The sequence below is a fragment of the Schistocerca nitens genome, chromosome 5, assembly GCF_023898315.1.
Source record: "Schistocerca nitens isolate TAMUIC-IGC-003100 chromosome 5, iqSchNite1.1, whole genome shotgun sequence".
NCBI lineage: Eukaryota > Metazoa > Arthropoda > Insecta > Orthoptera > Acrididae > Schistocerca > Schistocerca nitens.
In genome coordinates, this window is record NC_064618.1 from 632,022,593 (window position 1) to 632,038,615 (window position 16,023).

The 16,023-nt window shown below is 46.5% G+C and overlaps 1 protein-coding gene across 1 annotated transcript in view; it reads left to right on the forward strand.

Moving 5' to 3' along the window:
* The window catches only part of LOC126260628 (synaptic vesicle membrane protein VAT-1 homolog), a 39,554-nt gene extending 36,805 nt beyond the window's left edge, over positions 1 to 2,749 (forward strand). Inside the window, exon 5 of the mRNA XM_049957967.1 lies at positions 2,375 to 2,749. Coding sequence (XP_049813924.1) covers positions 2,375 to 2,749 — 375 coding nt within the window. The remainder of the gene's footprint in view (positions 1 to 2,374) is intronic.
* The last annotated feature ends 13,274 nt before the right edge of the window (positions 2,750 to 16,023 follow it).

A 16,023-nucleotide genomic window follows, 5' to 3' on the forward strand; every position in this document is an offset into this window, starting at 1 on the left:
CTGCGTTTTGTAACTTTAAGTGGCTTGTCCAAAGACATTTAACCTTTTTACTTATTTTATCTGCATCTTTGTCAGGTCCTTCTGGTGTCCCCCCATCCCCTTGAGTTTTACCACATTCCATGTGCTCTCACAACAGTGACTGGGCGCTAATGACCTCAGCAGTTGAGCGCCCTTAAACCCAAACAAAAAAAAAAAAACAAAAAACATACAGGATAAACGGTCATGTAATGAAACGGTGTGGGAAGACAGGCAGGCCAGAAAGACTCCTTTAGCCTGCTTGGGTTAGGACACAGCGTGGATTGGATGGGATTAAAACAGCCTGCTCATTCTGCTGCTAATGTGCAGCAACTTGCCTGCCTAGCTAACATAAACACGCACAGGTGAAAAGCTGACTGCTGACCGCGATTGTAGCGCTGCCGTGGAAAGGAACTTTGAGCTACCTCGTATCATCTAATCATATTTTTGCGTGTTCTGGCAATGAAAGTGGAAGACCATTTACGTACGTGGCGTGTTTTTTGAGTACCGTTTTGAAATTAAAAAAAGACGTGATAAGATCTCAATTTTGTTTTTACTTTAAAGCCTGTACCTTAATCTACGCACTGACGCCATTGCAGTCTTTCTCCCTTGTTTACGTTGTATACTGAGTGTTAAGATGCCTCCGATAAGCGTGAGTCCCGCCGACTGTTAAGTACGGGCTGTTATAAGATTTCTTAGTGCTAAATGCCTAAAAGCAATCGATATTCATTGAGATCTGTGCAGTTAACGGAGAAAACATTGAGTGATGGAATGGTAAGAAAGTGGGTGAGAGCATTTGAAGATGGCCAAACAAATGTGCATGACGAACAACGGAGTGGGCGTCCTTCGGTCGTTAATGGAGGTTTGGTGCAGGAAGTGGACAATAAGGTGAGAGAAAACAGACGCTTTATGATTTCCTCCTTACAGGATGACTTCACTACTGTTTCTCGTAGTGTTTTGTATGGCATTGTGACCGAGCACTTGAAGTACCGAAAATTGTGCGCTCGTTGGGTACCGAAGATGCTGACGGATGTGCACAGTACCAAACGCTTAGACAGTGCATTGACTTTCCTTTAGCGGTACCACAACGACGGTGATTTCTTAAGCCAAATTGTTACGGGCGATGAAACATAGGTGGCCTAAGTCACACCAAAATCAGAGCAACAGCCCATGAAAGCTGAGCAAGGGCATCGTTTTGCTGCAAGACAATGTCCGTTCGCATGTGGCGAGTCAGACCAAAGATCTCATCACATCTTTTCGATGGGAAACTAGATCATCCTCCGTAAAGCCCCGATCTTTCGCCCACTGACTACCATCTGTGCATTTGAAGAAACACCTAGGCGGTCAGCATCCTAAAGACGATGACGAAGTCAAAACAGTGATTATGCAGTTGTTAACAAGTCAGGCGGCAGACTTCTATGAGGAGAATATTGAAAAACTGGTACAACTTTGACAAGTGCCTGAGTATTGGCGGAAATTATGTAGAAAAGTAGATTAAGGTACAGGCTTTGAAACACCCCCGTTTTGTGGGGTGTTGGGTTTTGTGTGATTTACCGAAGCCGCCAAACAGTTAATTATGATTATATGACCGTGTGCTTAATGGATGAAAGGCTATCGGTTTATGTTCTGTGGTTTCGGGGGTATTTCAACCGAGTGCGGCTGTTCTGAGATGGAATAGTTAATGATTGAATGTTTGTCTATTATTAAAGACCATAACGGTTGCGATGTACAAACTGATAGGTATTTTCTACTAACACAAATGCTGAGGCAGTTGCTACCTTCGCCTTAGTCTAATTACGGTTATCTTTTTATTGGTTGCTGATTTTAAGTACTTCGTCACACGCAATGATGGTTCAGTCACAACAATCTTCACTGCAATCCATAGTTGTTTCTGGCCGACGCGGTTGACCCGAAACACGTAATTCGGCACTTGTCACTTTCGGTTTCATATCACTCGCGAATCGGTATTAGTGAGGGTCAACCCCACAACGATCAGGGCGACGCGCTCACTCGTCATACTCCGGTGAATTTACCCTTTAGTACTCACTCGACCGCCATTCTTGCTCGTCTCTCCAGTACCATACTCACTAGACACTCGTCTCACTGCCTCCTGCAGCGCTCGACAATCGACTCCTGTGCACTATCGACCTGGATGTCGGATACTAATATCTGTGGGATCACAGATCCCTTACAGCTTTCATGTAAAAATAAAATTGATATCTTAGCACGTACTTTTTGATTTCAAAACGGTACTTACAAAACACGCCTCGTATATTAACAGAAGACCCAAAATAGAATCCAGTGGAGTAGAGCAGTAGTATTCGGTTCCGGCCACGCATCGCGACTGCTTTGTTCTCAGATGACGGACGGCCTCGAGCTGCTGTGCAGAAGGGAGAACTTCGGGAAGGTCCTGCTGGTCGTCCAGGACGAGTTGGACCATCCGGGGGCGTTCGGCTGGCGGGTGCCCAGTCCCCCGAAACCTATCCCCGGCGCCGTGACGTGGGACAGACTCCAGCGGAGGGTCGAGGCCAAAGAAATCTGCAAGAGGAAGCTGGAGTACTGGGTGAGGCAAGGGGAGATGGCAGCCGCTGAGGCGCTGGAGGAGACGGAGGAAGAGAATGCTGGCGATAAAGACGACGACTACTCTGCGTTCACGGAGCTGGAGGCGAGTGTGGCCGCAGAAATGGTTAAAGCGATCAGCGAGTCTGAAGCTGAAGGGAACGCGAGTTTCTGAAATTTTAGTCTCTTCCAGTAGAGCCTTCCGCGAAATCTTCGAGAGATCTCCGGAATATTTTATTTCACGACGTTATTACGTCTTTTATTGTTGGATAAGGAGACAATACAAATGCACCTTAAGCATCTCTGCCAAATGTTACCATTCAGTATTTTGTTTTAAATGTTATTTGTATGGTTTTTGAGCATGCAACAAATAAAATATTTTGCATGCTGTACTGCATTCGTCCATTACTCTCATATTTTCTGGCACCTTAAAAGTACTATTAATACCTACAGCCAAACATTTTCAGCGTGCAGAGTGTATAGTGAGGAGACATTCTCTTTGCATGTTGCAGGACAATGCTCAAGCACGTACAGTGCAACTTGTTACTGATTCGTTTGACTGGTGGGACTGCTAAGTGCTATACCACCTACTGCACATCCACTGACTTAAGCCCTAGAGTGTTCAGCTCGACTTCTAAACTGAAGGAAACACTTCACGGCATTAGCTTCAGAACTGCTGCAAATTCGTCGGGCAATAGACCGCGTCGCTCGAACTGTCAACACAACTGGCACTGATAAGAGTATGTTAAGACCTCCACATAGCTGGCGACGGGTTATACACAATGCTGGTGACTACTCTGAAGTCAGGAAAACTTTGAAGCACGTATCTATTTTGAACGAGCTGTAAATAGAGTGTTGCCACTATTAGTTCCAACCCTCGTATATGTTAGGAAAAACGAAAATTATAAATTTTTGGTATAAAGGTTCATTTTTCCTCTAAGTATGACTTCATATTGTAATAGATACAGGATGGTAAAACGTTGTTTGGTGTTCACAGCTGTGAAGCGAAATTGCTAACTATCCAAAAGTTCTTTAACAGTAAGATGGTTATGTCTATATCCGGAGGTCGATAAAATACAAACAAATACAGTTGGTGCCAGATATACCTATTAACACGCTCACTTATGTTTCCGCGATCAACAAGCCAGTGTGGGTAACGCCTACAAGTGGCGCGTTCGCTGGCTGAGTACTCAGTTTAGGTGGTTGAGCTGTGCACTCGTGTTAGTACGAATAACCAACGAAATATCACTTAACGTTTCCCTGCATGCAGCTGTATTTTTTTTCTTTAGTCGTCTGTGTTGTGCACTGTTTGCAACGGCGGTGAATCAACCGACACCGGGGCCTTTCAACCCGAAAAGAGTTCGAAGAGCGAACAGTGTCACGTACAAGGAGGTGTAATTAGATGAACGACGAACACTCACTTCACTTAACGAAGGTTTATTCAGCACTTGCACATACAAGAGAGCGGAGCGAACTGCCTCCAGCCAGAACACTGTGTGTGTGTGTGTGTGTGTGTGTGTGTGTGTGTGTGTGTGTGTGTGTGTGTGTGTGTGTGTGAGAGAGAGAGAGAGAGAGAGAGAGAGAGAGAGAGAGAGAGCGAGCATTAGAGTGCAATGATTCTTGACGTTTTTGGATACTTACAGAATGTACTCGAATCTAATATACAAATTAAAATCTTACAGTTAAGGTGAGTTTTGAACTCACGGCCCTCCATGCAACAGTCTAGTATCATAACCACTTTTTTAATCTCATTTTGTTCGTTTTCGTTTGTTGCATCTGCTCGTGACGGACGTCGCAAAATACCCATTTCAGTTCGTCGTTGATCCATTAACGTGTGACAGAACACGCTGAGTTACCGTGCCGGCATGATTAAAACGTGGTGACTGTGCTGCTCAGCTTCTTCTGTGACAATATACTGACCATGCCTACTGCGTCTGTTAGACACTGATGTTGAGTTCAGAGGGGGCCAAGCAGAGGGGGTGGCTGGAATTTGGAGACTTTAGAAATATACCATAGTGATGACAGCGTAGAAGCAGAAATGTTGAATGTTTCGCAACAGTTCGTAATCGGAAGACACGGACGACGATGATGAGGAAATCGCCGACGACAAAGAACACGCGCTCGCAGAAGTAAGCAAACCAGGTGCGACTTGGCTTGAACCACATGGGATGCAGTATCATCCGTTTACAAAAGCAAAAAGTTGTCAGATAAATCCTGCTAGTAATAAACCAATGGGTTTTTTCAGGCTACTGGTTGCAGATGACATTCTGCAACTCGTAGTTGATAAAACGAATGCTAACGCACGCAATGTATTTGCGAGCGAAAATACGGGAGGGAGCTCTAGGATTAGTAATTGGAAACCTTTAAGTAGAGGAGAAATACTAGTCTTTCTGGATATTTCATTACATATGAGTAATGTCAAATGTGCCCGATTACAAGACTACTGGAAGAAAGAAACGCTGTCAGAAAATAGGACTAGTGACGAATATGGACAGAGGTATTTTCTCATCTTAGGTTCACAGCATTTTGCGAAAAATGGTCAGGAGACCCGAAACCAGATAAACTATACAGGGTATGACCTATATTGAGTTATTTTAATAACAGGATGTCAGGTGTACATCCGGGTAGGGATCTATCTACAGATGAATCAATTATTTTTTGGAGCGGACGAGTCATTTAGACAATATATACAAAACAAAAGGAATAAATATGGCATCAAATTCTACATGCTGAATAATCGAGACGGTTTCGTAAATAAATCCGTTGTGTACACGAGGATGCGTGGTATGGGGGAAAGGGTATGCTGGAAAGGTTGTATTACATTTGTTGCAAAAGAAACTGCATGTTGGCCATCACGTATACATCGAAAATTTTTACAACAGCTTTACTTTAGCTAAAATCCTGCTGAATGCAAAAACACATTGCACCAGGTCTCTAAGGGTAAAAAAAGAAATACTCCGTAAGACGTGGTATGCGCAAAACTGTGGAAAGGAGGTGCTATTGCACGATATTCAGACGGTGTAATGAAAGGCAGATGGAAGGATACACACGCCCGGGTTCCCGGGTTCGATTCCCGGCGGGGTCAGGGATTTTCTCTGCCTCGTGATGGCTGGGTGTTGTGTGCTGTCCTTAGGTTACTTAGGTTTAATTAGTTCTAAGTTATAGGGGACTGATGACCATAGATGTTAAGTCCCATAGTGCTCAGAGCCATTTGAACTTTTTTTTTTTTTGGAAGGATAGACGAGAAGTCTCCTACATTTCCGCAGAATGTCCTAATACAATGGGACGTATGCCGAATGCACGCCAGCAAATAGCCTCGAAACTACGCCTATTATCAAATATAGTTATGTCTGGGACCGATGGGCAGGACCAGTTGTTTATTAATGTGAACGAAAAAATATCCGCTGGCCAAAGAAACTATTCTTCCATGTAGCTGACATGCTAATGTTAATTTAACATTAACTAGATAATACTCAGGGCATAAAATGACGTAAACTGATGTAGAATACAAATAATAAAGGAAGTACTTCCACCAAAGGACGTTACAAAAGGTGTGCGTGACAAATATCGTAAAGACCCACATGTTGTGCAAAAGGAGGACGCAACTGAAGGGAAGAAGCAAGTTATGAGGAAGTGATGTAGGTGTGCAGAATGGGGCAAGCGTATGGCTACACCATATGTTGTAAGATGTGTTCTCCTGACCTTCATTGCTTACATATTCCGCCATCACAATCATATTCCGCACATAAAGACGCTTCATTCGAACCCGAACTCGATAAGATAAAGTCAATGTATGAATTCATGTAAACGATATGCAAATAACTGGGGTTGAAGTACTCGAGGCTGGCGTACACACATACAGTCCAGACGGTCACAAGAGCTTTCAGTTCGAGAGGCAAACCGCACACTGGGAGGCCAGTCCCTTCAGAGGATGAGTCAACCTCGGCCACCCGTGGAGCAGACAGCATGTGCCAGAGTGAAAGGGGGAAGGCCCCTGTGTTCGGCTTAAAAGCAAATTCTTCTACATTGTGTGGGAGCGTCCAACCTACGCATTCTTTACACATAGCAAGCAGTTTCAGAGATTTTCACAGGGAGACAGCAAACGCCAAACGCAGATACTGCATATTTACGGATTGGTCGCCTTAAATGAAACGTCATTCTCCAGTTTTAGAAGAGCAATGCTGATTGGCACACGATATTTCTGACGCCTTGAGCTGAAGGAGTCAGGGAACAGACCGAAAGATGTACCCCTTAACGTCTGGCGTGGTGAGGTGACGTTCCGTTGTCGCCCTTGGAGAGAGGAACAAGTCTCTCCTCAGTACTTCACTAGGAAAGCACCTCTGTCGAGAGCGAATCGAAGTGCGACTCTATTGAGTGCTTGCGATTAAGCGTTGTTAACTGTGTTGGCCGACACACTTATTGTGCGGTGTGAACGGACAGCGTTATAGTTAAACGCCTGCGAGTGAATTTGAGTGGCATCGTGGTTGACTGGTTATCTGATCGGTGTACCACACCAATAGTTAGACTAGGGGCGAATAGGAATCCTTGACTTCATCAAGGCGTAGCGAGAGTTTGATTGGCGAAGGTCAATCCAGATAGAACGAGACTTACTTCATTTGTCAGCAGCGAGCGGCGCAGACAGCAGTCATCGCATCTTACGATATTGTGCGCTACAGCTATTGCAAGCCCCATGTTTCCTCCACTACAGTACACTTCACTGCATTTCACACGCAACAGCCTCGACTGTACCTAGCAACATTCTAAAGGATAATTATTCAAGTTGAGTATGCGCACCTCTCAGCCATTCTGCCAAGTCAATAACAACCTTAAACTTTGTATAGAAATTTCATTAGCGAATCCTATCCTTGAGAGGTAACTTCACATTCCGAAAAAGAACCAGGATATAACTTGCTCAATTCATAACTAAAAGTGCCATTGTGATTTCTCAGAATTTTTGCAAACTAAATTTTAGTTTCATGTTTTTCTTACCCTAACTAGCACTACTCCAGTGCCAAAGTATCCCACTAGTTACAAAGAAATTTTGTGAGTTTTTGTGTCATTTCCTTACAGCGGACGACTCCAGAACGTATTTATTCCTGAAAGTTTTTCAGGCATTTCTCTTGAGAACGTTAAGAGCGTCTGTCTTACTTCTGTAGTAGTGTGAGGGTGGAAATGGCATCTTGCAGGAGCCACACGGTAAAGGGTACATCTCATACTAATCCGTTGGGCAGAATAACAGAATAGATCAACCCCACACTCACAACGTGTGCATAACGTGTCCAATCAAACTGGGATTCTGTTTGAACTGCTGCACAATTACGCATCTGTAATGTAATGTAATGGGATGTCGTACCTTCAGAGGAAGACCTGTTCGTGTTTGATTTGTTAAGTGTTTGTTTTATTTGATAGCCAAGTAAAATGTTACATTAATTGTTCAGAACATAAGTTTTCTGTACAGTATGTGGACTTATTTGTGGTTTGCCATAAAAATCACATCTACACCTTGCAAACTTGTTACATGGGATTTGGTTTCCATAGCACATTGCAGATGAGTCACGTCCCTTTTTCTCAGTTTGATAAATCTGTCGGTGTTATCAGACTCAAATTCTTTCTCAGTGGGGCGGATTTATCGCTTGTTTTCATTGAATTTTCTTTCCAGTTTGCAATAAAATCAATAAATTTGAGGCATTGTTAGAACTGTTTGCAATAAATGCATATAACGCGTAAAAGCATCAGAGCATGCAGAATTTATCACATGATCGGCATGCAGCTAAAACGTACTTGTATCTCTATATCTAGCACAGCCTCTTTCGCAGACGTTATATTCCCTGTTACTATCACCTACGTGCACAGCACGAACTTGCAGGTTTCGCAGGGTTATGATTTCAGCTCTCAGCTCACGTGCGCTTACAAGCGTCCGCTTAAAGCGGTAGCGGCCCGCATTGGTGACCGCAGCGAACGCGTTAAGCTATAATGCACAGTTAAAATAACTAGTTAATGGAGTTTGGCAAAGAGCGATCAGAAAGTAAACAATTAAAACAATTCCATAAATTACAAAGTATAAAGCATATTTACACTGGCTGATCATTTCATTAAATCGGATATCTCGTGTTTCTGCTTCAATTAAGCCCAACAATCGTGAAAATGCTTGAAAGTACAAAAAATAGACGGAGACGACCGCAGTTCAGTGTCAATTTGAATAGCCCTTGCTGGTGAAGCGCGAGCACGCGTGTTTATCTTTAGTCGGCGGCGGTAGTGGCGGTTGCCGTCGCGGGATGTGAACCTGAGAATGAAATTCTCTCTCGACTGTGGAACACCAGTCTGATACTTTTCCTCCGTCTACGGTGAGCCGAGACTTCGTTACTCCCTTGCTACTTTTTTTCAGCAAGACTAGTGCGTACGTTGTTTCCCCCTCAAATCGCTCAAGTGTTAACTGTCAATGCTGGGTGCAATTCTCAATATTAAAGTCTGTGTCACGTTGGAAGGCGGCCCAGTTTTCAGCCTTTCTGCGCTTCAATCACCACTAACCACTGGCAGCCAATGACATTTATTCATTTTCCGAGCGGCTAGCAGAGAGTTACAGCGAGATAGCGAGAATTTCGCTCCTACATGCTGCACTGATGCCATACTTCATGACAACCGAATTATTCATTCAACTGTCAGTTTTTCTTGTAGCAGTATAGATATGAATGTGTATCTGTAAATGTTTGTGTGATTAAAAAAGCCAGGTGACAGCAATAAATGTGCTTGACAAGCATGGAAGGGGATTATTTGTCGCATTTGTAACTCTTTCAAACGTGAGTTAGAAAGCAGGCCTCCTCCTGTTGACATTTGAAGACACAAGAACGGACTCTAGAACCACGAGGTGTCACCAAGAGAACTGTAAAGACAATTGTAAACGAAAGTGCCAGAGCTGTAGGAACAGGAGAAAAAGCTGGTTTCGTGTCGCCTGGAAAGTATAGAAATCGCAAGGAAGGTTTTAACGACGATAATTGGGAGTGTCCCATGTGAATGATGAATGTCCAACATCAAAAAATGTTACAGTTGTGCAGGAGAAATAGCTTCAATGCTAAGTGATTCGTCAATGTAAAGAATTAATTTTAAAACGTTGGCTTCTGAAATGTTAAGAGGAGAGATTTTAGTTCAAATAAGTGACATAGATGCAGCACAAACTACATCCCATATAGATTCAAGACATAATAGGGTGTAGATCAACCTTGATAAAACATGCCAATTAGAATCATTCCTGGAAGATCTGTTGGAAAATTAGTGATGGTACGGTGGTTTTAAAGTTTTCATAGGAATCGGTTCATGGATAATTATTCTACAAGCTGACTATTCGTCTGGTTTTCCTTCTGAGAGTAAATTAGTATTTACGTGTAAGAAAAACAGTGACTACCATTCGGAAACGAATGCTGTCAGTTTCGTGACGTGATTCACAGTTCTTGTCATCTCTTGCTTCGAAATTGGTAATTGCCAGTTACAAGTCAACTGTTACAGAGAAAACACACAGTATAAACACCATAGAAGCGGATATTTTTCCCAGGCTTAAAAATGTCACACACAGCATAAACCCTACTCGTGCTGATCTCCTGCAGTTTGTTAATTTATACAAGTCACATGACAGAACGTACAAACTTGACTTCCTTGCATGTGAATGGAATCACACAGTTTTGCGTTTACTGACTTGTCAGTCTAGCTCTACTGAATTAATCTGGGTAAAGGATAAGGCTACGTGGGAGGGAAGAAAACATTGAAGACAATGTTCACTGAATCACTTGGGCACGAGGCAGTATGCAACAACCCACCTGTACACCCCCCCCCCCCCGGGGGTCCACAACTCTTTTGTGGATACGTGCATAGCGAGCATGGGACCCCGAGCTAATGTGGCCTACCTTCCTTTCCAGCCCCCAGGGGCTCAGCATTCATTTGCTGGGTACGGGCTTGGCGACCCCGGGGTTCCTGAGCTGGGGACTGGTAAGCGCCGCCAGTCCCCTGTCACCGTAACCTCTGGGCATACTTCAACGACCACCGTGCGGCGCGGCGGTGGAACGTTGTGTGTCTCAGGGAATGGGGATCTTGGCTTGACCGCCCGGATCGCGAGGATGGAATAAACCTCTATAAAAAAAACCCTCAATCTCAAGGTGTGCTGCGCGCCGATGAGATGCATGGCTGTTGAGGTGGAACAGTCGATAGCGGGCAACCTCTGGGGAACCTGCCGCACCTCAGTTGTATAAGGCTTACCTAGGCACGCGGGGCTCTGTCTAGGTGGACTTCTAGTTCCCTAGCTGCTCGTGGGACCGAGATGGATCCTTCGAAATCCTCTTTTCTTCCTCCCAGCGGAAAGGGTGGGCCGCTGGAAGGTTCTAACACCCAGTCTCTTAAGAGGGCCCGTGCAGTCAGTCCCCCTGACTCCGGCGCTTCTTTACAAAGTCCAGTCTTAGGTAACAGAATGCATTCTGGTAATCCGAATGTGTTTCTCATTGTGAAACGGAAGGAGGGTAGTTTCGAGAAGGTTTCGCCCTTCTATATTCAAAAGGGATTGGAGGGAATCTGTGGCTCCTTAAAATCGGTGAAGCGCTTACGTAATGGGACCTTGCTAGTAGAAACTTCCACTTCTCAGCAAGCCACTAACCTCCAATCTGCTAAATGCCTTGGAGAGTATGCCATAGACACTGAACTGCACAGCACCTTGAACTATAGCAAAGGTGTTGTGACATGCCGGGATCTAGCTGATATTCCCAAGGAAGAACTGCAACGTGAGTGGGCTCCGGAAGGTATCGTTGATGTCCAACACATCATGAAGAGGGTTGATGGCACTCTTGTCAAATCCGACTCCTTTATTCTGACCTTCAGTAGCACAAAACTTCCTGAACATGTTAAAGCTGGCTTCCTTCGCCTTAGTGTGAGGCCTTATTTCCCGGCCCCAATGCGCTGTTTCAAATGCCAGCGTTTTGGGCATACCACCTTAGGCTGTAAAGGCGAAGCGACTTGTGGAAACTGTGGTCAGGCTGCTCATGAAGGAGTTGGTTGCTCGTCTCCGGCTAAATGTATTAATTGCTCTGGGAACCACCCTGTTTGGAGTAGGGACTGCCGCATATTTTTAGAGGAACGCAAGGTCCAGGAAATAAAAACAACCAAGCGTATCCCCTATGGTGAGGCCAAGAAGATTTATAAGTCGATGCAACCTCCCACATTTGCTACATCTTTTGCATCCCTGGTACAGAAGCCTACTCCAAAAGTCGATGCCTCAACGCAGACTGTGGTGGTGAGTGTTGGCACTAACACCTGTAGCTGTCAGTGCACTTGCAGCGCAGCCAGTGTTCCAGAGCCAGTAGCCCCTCCTCGCACGGCAGACAAAGGTACAGTGGCGGACTTGGTCCAGCCCCTCGCGCCTCCAACAGCTGAGGTTGTCCCCAAGCCCAGTGCGCCAATTACCACTCCCACATCCGCTCCCCCAAAGTCCACCAAGCCACAGAAAGCTACTGTGCAGCAGCAACAGCGGGTCAAATCCCGTGGTAAACCGTCTGACCATGCGGATGTTGTTTTACGCGAGGCTTCATCTGACTCTTCCCCAGAGTTGATGGAGTACGATGTATGTGTGGGGCAATCATCTCGTCCCACGCCTGCCCCTCCACCTGCTGCGGTCTCCCCACCCCGTCGGAGAGACAGGATGAAGGTGCTACCCCCAACATAGATGGCTCCCATACTCCAGTGGAACTTGCAAGGGTTCAGGACGCAGGTGGAGGAACTTCGTCTACTTTCTCAGGGTAGACCACTGTGTCTGTCTCCAGGAGACGTATTTCCATCCATCATACTCTCCTGAGATACGAGGCTATACACTCCACAAAAAGGACGACCTGCGTGGAGAGAGAGCTAGAGGAGGCGTAGGTATTTTCGTCAGGACGGACTACCACTCCTCGCCTCTCTCACTTACGACGACTCTACAGGCCGTCGCTGTGTCTGTGCACGTGCGTCATCCATTGACTGTATGCTCACTTTACTTGCCCCCACGTGATGCACTTGATGAAGCGGCCCTCACCGACCTTCTTACACAGCTCCCCCAGCCATTCATTATTTGTGGTGATTTTAATGGCCACAATGTGCTTTGGGGCTCTGCACTTACCTGCCCCAGGGGTAGAGCAATTGAGAGGCTTCTCCTGTCATCCTGTGCCTACTTGCTCAATGGAGGACAGAGTACTCATTTCAGCACGGCGACTGGGTCGTTCTCTGCCATAGATCTCTCGCTTTGCTCTCCAGCTCTTGCCGCTAGTGCTCACTGGGAAGTGGTCGCTGACTTGCACGGCAGTGATCATTTCCCAATCTGGATTCACCTGCCAGATGGCGTGGGCCCCGAAAGGAGACCACCACGATGGGTGCTCAGTGGAGCTGACTGGACACTTTATAGCCAGATGGCCCAATTCGAACACTGTGCGAATGTTGAGGTGTGGGTGGATCATATTACCCAAACGGTCCACCACGCCGCTGCAGCATCCATCCCACAGTCCACAGGCCACCGGAAAAGGCCACCTGTGCCTTGGTGGAGTGACGAATGCCGCTCTGCAATCAGGACCAGGCGTGCGGCCCTGCGGCGGTTCAAGTGTCGGCCGACTGCTGAGAATCTTGCAGCCTTTCGGGTGGCGAGGGCGAGATGTCGCCGCATTATTCGTGAGAGCAAGAAGAGGTCGTGGCAAAAGTTCCTGAACACCATTAATCGTTCCACCAAAAGTTCCATTGTGTGGGAGACCATTAGGAGAATTTCTGGCAGAGGAGGGAGGTACCCCATAGCTGCTGTAATGAATAACGGCACTCTTCACACAGATCCGCGAGACATTGCCCAGACTATGGCAGCGTATTTTGCGACAGTTACTGCCACAACCAGTCAGGATCCAGGTTTCCAGCGCCATAGAGCGGTTGCTGAGAGGTGTAGTCTGAACTTCCAGCCCACCTCTCATGAGGTTTACAACTGCCCTTTTTCTATGTGGGAGCTGGATTCTGCATTGTCTGGAGCTCGTGACACTTCCCCTGGTCACGACAGGATCCATTACAGTATGCTATGGCACCTCACAATGCGCAACAAAGAAATCCTCCTCGCACTTTTTAATGCCTTTGGGCGTCGGGTCACTTTCCTGACGCGTGGCATGAGGCAGTTTTAATCCCTTTTTTAAAACCTGGGAAAGACCGCACGAGCCCAAGTAGCTACCGTAGTATTGCCCTCACTAGTTGCATAGGGAAGACCTTGGAGCGGATGGTCAACCGCCGCCTTGTCTGGATGTTAGAATCCCGGCAACTACTTAGTCGCTTTCAGTGTGGGTTCAGGAGGTTTCGTTCCACCTTCGATAACCTTGCCCTCCTGGAGGCGGCTATCCAACAAGCTTTCCTACGCCGTCATCACCTTCTAGGTGTATTTTTCGACATCGAGAAGGCCTACGATACCACTTGGCGGCGTCTCATCCTGGAGCAGCTTCACGAATGGGGTTTTCGTGGTTGTCTTCCTCTTTTTATTCAGTCTTTCCTCTCGCCACGTTATTTTAGATACCGAATTGGTGACGTCCTGTCTGATCGCTTTGAGCAAGAGAATGGTGTCCCTCAGGGTAGCGTTTTAAGTGTGACTCTCTTTGCCATCGCTATTAATAGCATTACGTCCATAGTGAAAAGTCCTGTCCAGTGTTCTTTGTTTGTGGATGATTTCTCTTTGTTCTGCTCTTCTTCAAGCCTTGCAACGACAACTCGTCGGTTGCAACTTACGATTAGGCGTTTGGATGACTGGGCGCTGGAGAGTGGCTTTCAGTTTTCCACCGAGAAGTCTGTATGTGTTCTTTTTAACCGTTCTCGTTCGATTTTAACCTTTCCTGAGTTGAGGATGAGGGACACTATTCTGTCTTTTAAAGACACGGTGAGATTTCTGGGGCTCATTTTTGACTCGAGGCTCACGTGGCTCCCTCATCTTAAAGACCTGAAACGTCGGTCGCTTCAGGCTTTAAGTATTTTAAAATGTCTTAGCCACAGTACATGGGGAGCTGACAGGACTTGTCTGCTCCAGTTTTACAGGGCGTTTGTGCGATCTCGGCTCGATTATGGGTGCACGGTGTATGGGTCTGCGAGGCCTTCGTACTTAAAGATGTTGGACGTTGTGCACCATGAAGGGCTTCGGTTGGCCACTGGGGCATTCCGAACTAGCCCCATACCCAGCCTCTGTGCAGAGGCTGGTGAACCGCCACTTCATATGCGGCGACGGCTACTTACGGTCCGCCAGGCGTATAAAACTTTATCCACACCATACACACCAGCATACCATACCGTTGCTCAGCCTCCTCTGGCACGGTTATTTCATAACCGGCAACGTGCGACGCAGCCCTATGGGATTCGCGCACAGGATTGCCTCGCTGCAATGTCTATGGCTGGTCTTCGTGTTTTACGTCGCGGTTGGAGCAGATCTCCACCTTGGCTCCTCCGGAGACCCAAACTTATTTTAGATTTTACTCGTTTTAAGAACGATTGCACGCCAGATTTTACATTCCAGTCCCTTTTTTTTAACATTTTAGATGTGCATCACGGTTTCACTGTCGTTTACACTGATGGCTCCAAACAGGAGAATTTCCTTGGCTGTTCTGTGGTGTTCCCTGACCATGTTACCCGGATTCGCCTCCCTGCTGAATATACCGTTTTCGCAGCGGAGCTCCACGCGATCCTGACGGCACTGGAGCAGATGAATCGTGTTCGGGGCGATCGATTTCTTCTCTGCTCCGATTCTCTTAGTGCCTTACAATCGCTGCAGAACCTATACCGAACTGAGGAGATGGTCCAGCTGATACATGGCCAACTGTACTTGCTCCAACAGCGGGGTAATGAGGTATCCTTCTGCTGGGTGCCTGGTCATGTCGGCATATGGGGCAATGAACAGGCTGATCGGGCTGCCAAGGAGGCCTGCAGAGATCAGGATGTGCTCCAGTGTCCTATCCCCTTGCAGTCGGTCATCGCTGCACTCCACAGGAAGTGCATGGAGTTGTGGGAGGACGAATGGCTGGCGGTGACGGCCAATAAACTGCGGTCGGTAAAGTCAACCACTCGGCCGTGGCGTTCCTCCTGTCGGTTGCTCAGGCGGGAAGAGGTGGCCCTCACACGTCTTCGGATCGGGCACTGTCCTCTGACGCATAGCTATTTATTACGGCGGGAGGATCCTCCGTTTTGTGATGCTTGTGGTGTGCACATCTCTGTCCGGCACATTTTAACAGACTGTGTTTTATACCGCGATGCAAGGGCAGCAGCACAAGTTGATGGGGATCTGCCTTGTGTTTTAGCAAACGATGAGACGTGTGTGTGTAGGGTTTTTAAGTTTTGTGATGTGTCTGGACTCTGGCCTAAACTTTTAGGCTGGAGGTTTTAGTGTATTGCAGAGTGGCTGACTCTTCCCTTTTTTTCCTTGCGGTCAGCCAGCCACTTCCATCT